Raw genomic sequence first — 6,672 nt, forward strand, 5'->3', positions numbered from 1 at the left:
AATTCATAGAATCATTAAGGTTGGAAAAGACTTCTAAAATCATCCACTCCAACCATTAAAGCAACATCACCGTGCCTGCTAAACCATGTCCCCAAGTGCCACGGCACAATTTTTGAACCTCTCCAGGGATGGAGACTCCACCACTGCCCTGGGCAGCATCTGTCAGGGAAGACGTATTTCCTAATATCCAATCTAAACCTCCCCTGGTGCAACTTGAGGCTATTTCCTCTCGTCCTACCACTTGTTACTTGAGACACATACTCCAGAATTTTAATGCCCACCCTGAGCACACAGTGAAACCCAAGAAGTCTATCCAAACAGCCTCTCAGGATGCCACAGGAGAAGAAGCCTGGACTTCCCAGTCCCACCACCAATGCCCATTACAACATGCAGGCAGTGTCCTAATGCAAGAGAATCATCCCATTTCAGCACTTCTGCAACTATTTTATGCTGACAGTCCACTGTTAAAGAGCCAAGGGTTTTTAGAGTTCACAGCCGAAACATATTTGATTCTAAGAGGGAGAGAAGAAAGACAGAGGGAGAGAAGAAAGATGGAGGGAGAGAAGAAAGACAGAGGGAGAGAAGAAAGAAGGAGAGAAGAAAGACGGAGGGAGAGAAGAAGCATTATTCAGAGGTAGGAGCATTGATCTTCTGTTAATGGAGTTGCTGGAGGTGAGGAGTTGATGAAAGCAGTTCTCTGAGCACTCCAAGACCCCTGCAGGGGGATCCTGCAGGAGACAACTGAGGTTATGCCATAAAAACAAACCCTTCTCCTCCACCTTCCTGCCCAGGTCCCCGCCCCACCCTTCCACTGCAGTTAAATCTCTGGCTTTCTGTCCCACACCAGGGTCTTAAGTCTGGCCAAATATTAAGAAAAGTGCAACCCAGAAAACAAGGAAGTGGACAATACCAATAAACTCTGACATATAATTGCTGTTCACAGAAAGACAAAAATAGCAACACAACTCAGTGACACCAGAAGAAAAAGTGAGGAGAACACCGTCTTGAGAGGCAGCAGTCAGAAACCACAGCGGCAATGTGCTTTAAATAATGCCATTTACGCTCAATAGCCAGACGACAACCTTGCAACCTGGATATTTCTCATAGGAGTTCATGGTGACTGCTGAAGAAAGTCCAGGCCATCCCAGTGAGGGATCGGGGATGACCATGGGGCTGTTGCTCATTCAGTCCTACAGGAGAGGACACCATGCACAAACACTGCTTCTCTGTGCTGAATACTACAGCATTCGCCTGGGACCAAAGTAACGCACACAGGCAGTGCCTTAGGAGCAGAAACTCCACATGACAGCCCATATGGAGAAAGGGAAAAGCCACGAACTGCGAAATAAAATTCAAAGGCTCATAAAATTTTAAGACATTGCAAAGCATAAAATGCTAATAGAGTCATGCTAAACCTTGCTTCTGGGAGACGGCTGGGAAATCGGAAGGGGAGTGTCGAGGGAGGGGCAAGAAGTTTCACTGGAAGCACTTTCCAGTGCACCTCCACTATTGTTTCACCAACAAAGGCCTTCTCAAATTTCACTGCTTGTAACCTCCAAACCAGCCAGTGTACAGGGTGCCTTGGCTGCCTGCCTTCTCATTACCGTATGCTCTAGAGGACGCAACCCTGGTCTGCAAACATCTACTCCCAATTTCACAGTGGGTTTTCACAGTGGAGGTCTGGTATCCTGTGCCCGGGGAAACGGGGCTTGGTACTTGGCAGGGAGTTGGAAGGGGCTGGCAGAGGACAGGAAAACGAGAGACCTGAAAGCTGGTGGTGGATACACAGCATGGCTGGAGAGCTGCCACATCACGGAAGGAGCTAGCTGAGGGGTTCAGCGATACTCCTCCATCATTCCTCTCTCCTCTCCCTCACTTGTACCTCAGTCCACCTTTTCTCAGGCCGGCTATCCCAAATTCTCTGCTTCCATATGTGAAAAATATATGAAGTTATTTTTTTACTTAAAAGGAAATTTCAACTAGTCTGGAAAATTTGGACTAAGAGACATATTCTGCAAATGGTATCAATATTCATCATTATGCAAGAATTGTAAATCAAGGTCTCTCAATTGAAATGTTCATTTTTACATTAAAATTAGATAACACCAGCAAATGAACCCCACAGTATTTGTTGCTGTTAACCTGCCACACTATTCACTCCATTCAGACAAGTTAACATTTACACAATCAAACAGCTCAAATCCTAGAACTTGAGGCCATTTTCTCCTGTCTTATCAAATCTCTAAAAGGCATTTTACAAGTTCACCGCTTTACTAGAAACTTTTGTACAGTCAGAGAGGAGACAAAGCATTAATCACATCATCTACAACTACCTAAAAGGAGGTTGTAGCAAGCTGTGTGTTGGTCGTGACAGTCTCCCGCAGCATTCTCCTAGAGAAACTGGCATCTCAAGGTTTCAATGGGCATACACTCCACTGGGTAAAATACTGGTTGGATGGCCAGGCACAAAGGGTTGTGGTGAACAGAGTTAAACCCAGCTGGAGGACGGTCACAAGTCATTTTCCCCGGGGTGCAGAGCTGAGGCCAGTTTTGTTTACTATCTTTATCAATGACATCGATAAGGGAATCGAGTGCACCCTCAGTAAGTCTGCAGATGATACTAAGTTGGGTGGGAGTGTTGATCTGCCAGAGGGTAGGCAAGCTCTGCACAGGAACCTGAACTGGTTGGATTCATGGGCCAAGGCCAATGCTATGAGGTTCAACAAGGCCAAGCGCCACGTCCTGCACTTGGGTCATAACCACCCCATGCAGTGCTACAGGCTTGGAGAGGAGTGGCCAGAGAGTTGCCTGGTGGACAAGGGCCTGTGGGTGGGTGATTGATTCACAGTCAGCTGAACACGAGCCAGAAGTGGCCCAGGTACAAAGGTGGCCAACAGCATCCTGGCCTGCATCAGGAATAGCGTGGCCAGCAGGACTATGGAAGCGATTCTGCCCCTGTACTTGGTGCTGGTGAGGCCACACCTCAAATCCTGGGTTCAGCTTTGGGCAGGCCCCTCACACCAAGAAAGACACTGAGATGCTGGAGAGCATCCAGAGAAGGGGAACGGAGCCAGTGAAGTGTTTAGAGTGCAAGTCTTATGAGGAGCAGCTGAGGGAGCTGGGGTTGTTTAGTCTGGAGAAAAGAAGACTGAGGGTAGACCTCATCACTCTTCAACTACCTAAAAGGAGGTTGTAGCAAGGTCGGGGTTGGTCTGTTCTCCATGGTAGCCAGTGACAGGACAAGGGGCCTCAAGATGCACCAGGGGAGAACGAGGTTGGATATTAAAAGGAATTTCTTTACTAAAAGGGTTGTCAAGCATCAGAAGAGGCTGCCCAGGGAGGTGGTTGAGACCTCATCCCTGGAGGTGTTTAAAAGATAAGCAGATGTTGTACTTCGGGACGTGGTCTAGTGGCAGACTTAGCAGGGCTGGATCAATGTCTGGACTTGATGATTTAAAAGGACTTTTCCAACTGCAACCATTCTGCAATTCTGTGGATTCCCAATCTCTTTGCATACTATCACCTCAGTCAACCTTTGGAGTTCTGGGGACATCTACAAGAACTCAGTATACCCTGAAACATTACTACACCACACCAGATTTTATTAAGGAAAGGACAACCTTTCTTCTCCATCTCCACAGAAGATACCTGAAAGGGCCTGCATCTGCATCTCTTTGGAAAGAGGCAGAGCTCCTCCAAGAAGAGCAAGCCCTGACTTCATTTTCAGCCAGAGTCCTAGACGTACATGTAAATGCAAGTAGCTGCACCAGAGGGGACTGAACACTGGCAACTCCAGCTCCACTCATGAATGATTCCAGCCAGGACTACACAAGCAGGGTAGTGATCAAAGTGATGACAGCAAGCAAGCTTAGCCTCTATAGACTTCTGGTAGGTCTTGATGCTCCAGGTACTTAACTTTGAAATAACTCTCTGACTGAAGACAACCACGGTCAACAAAACTACACATTCACACACACCTTGGGACACTCGTAGCACCTATCTACAAGCACCCAATGTGAGTGCCCTGGCTCCTTCTGTGATTAATGGAGAGAGAGCCTGCTAACACAGGTATCACTGCTCCTGCAGGCTACAACTCATGTGGGAGGACCCATTTCCAAGCTTAATGGACTGAAGATTGGTACCCAGTAGTTCAGGAGGTGACACAAGTCAGATTGTCTGAACAGCCTTGGATCCAGAGCACACAGGGAACTTCAGCAGGTCTGGAACTCGCATAACCTTTCGTGGATTGATCCAGCCTTTACCTACCCGAGAAGCAGGGCAGAGAATCACGGACTCAACTCAGCCTTTGCTCAGGAGGGCCAGCTGAGATCACACACCTGGGCTTTTGGATGGGCTTTCTTTGATCTTTCCACATGCCCAGTCTTTTAGGTTCATTTTTTCAACCCCATCCTGATACTTCTGTCCATGTCTACTACCTCCACAAAGTCGACTGCAGGCTCATCACTCCCTTCAATCCAGTTTGTCCCAGAACTGCTACATGCCATTTTTCTCCAGCTGATTAGCTCAAATTCCTCAGAAGAATCAGAGTCCTCTCCAGAACTTCTGTTTTTTAAAAAATAAGGATTTATTTCTTCAAAAGAAGGAATTCCTTCAAATCCAATTTAATTTTTACCATTTTACTGTAGCTTTATTAAGGTAAGGGGACTTACGAAGTAAAGAACTAGGTCACAAATGAGCTATAACAGGAATAAACCAGGCTTGCTTATTTTAGGGAACGAGTTTATAAACACAGCTCTGCTAGTTGGAATATGAACAACTAAAACATCCTAATGGCACTGTGAAAACTAGCTTTCTATTAAAAACAAACCACTTGCAAAGAAAGCAAGACTACTTTTATCGATGTATTTGTCACCATATGCAGCCCATTTACATTCTGCATAACTCTCTGCTTGGACAATAAACCCAATTCTAGTAATTAACTATCACAAATAGTCTCTCCTGCTCTGGGGCTGCTGCGTATCAGACGCTGAGAGAAGTGTTCATCCCAGATCCTTTTAAATTGTAGAGGCATCTTCCTTTGTATCAGAATTCCATAAAGCTTGCAAGGGAACGAAAGTAGCGTATATCCCTTTAACATAGCTTAACCACTCTTCACATTTGGAATGGAAAATGTGACTTAAGTACCAAGGTTTAAAAAACAGTAACGATGTATGCAGCCAATTTTCTAAACATGAATCTCATAAGGGGTTTTAAAGCTTTTTTTTTTTTTCCCCTTCTTTTTTTTGCATGCAGGGTTTACCCGAGACAGCCAGTGAAATGCAACAGACCATTATGGCTCAGAGGTTTCCAATTTGCAGCTAGAAATGGTTTACATTATAAGCACTAACAGCTCCAAAAGGTATTTCAAAAGGAGAGAGTGGAGAAAAACTTGGCATTCCATAAGTGCCTAAATATGGATTGGCAGGAAATAAATTTGATCTGTGCAGTTAATAATAGCCCTACCAAAATAAGTTTTTAACAGAACGGGTTTTATGTGGGTATAGGAGAACTAAAAATATATTTACATAACTTACTCCTGCATTTACTGAAGGTGCTGTCCCAGAGCACTGCCGGCTGCCCAGAGGCCGGCACCACCTCTGCCAGGGAACAACGAGAGGAGAGCAGGCGGCAGTGATGGGAAGAGGGAGAGGGACAGCAGCGCTGGGAAGAAGGAGAGGGGCAGCAGCGATGGGCAGAGGGAGAGGGGCAGAAGTGATGGGCAGAGGGAGAGGGGCGGCAGCGATGGGAAGAGGGAGAGGGGTGGCAGCGATGGGCAGAGGGAGAGGGGCAGAAGTGATGGGCAGAGGGAGAGGGGTGGCAGCGATGGGCAGAGGGAGAAGAGCGGCAGCGATGGGCAGAGGGAAAGGGGCAGCAATGATGGACAAGGGGAGAAGAGCAGCAGCGATGGGCAGAGGCAGAGGGGCAGCAGCGACGGGCAGAGGGAGAGGGGCGCCAGTGATGGGCAGAGGGAGAGGGACAGCAGTGATGGACAAGGGGAGAAGAGCAGCAGCGATGGGCAGAGGCAGAGGGGCAGCAGCGACGGGCAGAGGGGCAGCACCGCGAGGCAGCGGCAGCGGGAGCAGCGGACTACCGAGCAGCGTGGTGGGGCCTCGCGCCGCCGAGGGGCCGCTTCGGGCAGCAGTGATGGCTCCTCGCGGCCGGGCCCGCGCGGACAATGGGGCCGGGGAGGCTCCGCGCGCGGGGAGCGGGGTGGGGGGGAGGGCACCGCGCTGCCCCGCGGGCCCCGCGCGCTCCGCCAGCCCCGCGCCCCCCCCGCCTCCTCCGCGCGCCCCCCTCCGCGCCCCCCGCCCCGCGGCGCAGTCTCACCCTGCGGCTCCATGGGCTCTCGCCGCGCGCCGCGCCGGGCGGGTGGGAGGAGACGGAGGGCGGTGGGGGCTTCCTCTCCCTCACCCCGCGGCCGCTCCGCGCGGCGCCCCCGCAGGCGGCGGGGCGGGAGGGGGCGGGGGGCGCTGCTGCTCCGCCCCGGGACCCGCGGGGTGGGGAGAGCCCAGAGCCGCCTCCGGGGAGAGGGGGGTTGCGGGAGGGCTGCGGCCGAGCTGTGGGTCGGGGGGTGCGGGTATGGGGTGAGGGGAACGGCCTGAAGCTGAAGGAGGGGAGACTGAGATGAGATCTTAGGGAGAAATGTTTTGCTGTGAGGGTGGGGAGGCCCTG

General features: G+C 50.1%; 1 protein-coding gene across 1 annotated transcript in view; it reads right to left on the bottom strand.

The window, feature by feature from the left end:
* FGD3 (FYVE, RhoGEF and PH domain containing 3) overlaps positions 1–6,458 on the bottom strand; it is a 120,207-nt gene extending 113,749 nt beyond the window's left edge. Inside the window, 1 exon segment of the mRNA XM_054076500.1 lies at positions 6,328–6,458. Within this exon segment, the coding sequence (XP_053932475.1) occupies positions 6,328–6,340 (13 nt within the window). The 5' untranslated portion in view covers positions 6,341–6,458.
* Between the last annotated feature and the right edge of the window lie 214 nt (positions 6,459–6,672).

This window comes from Cuculus canorus, chromosome 11, assembly GCF_017976375.1.
Source record: "Cuculus canorus isolate bCucCan1 chromosome 11, bCucCan1.pri, whole genome shotgun sequence".
Classification (NCBI taxonomy): Eukaryota; Metazoa; Chordata; class Aves; order Cuculiformes; family Cuculidae; genus Cuculus; species Cuculus canorus.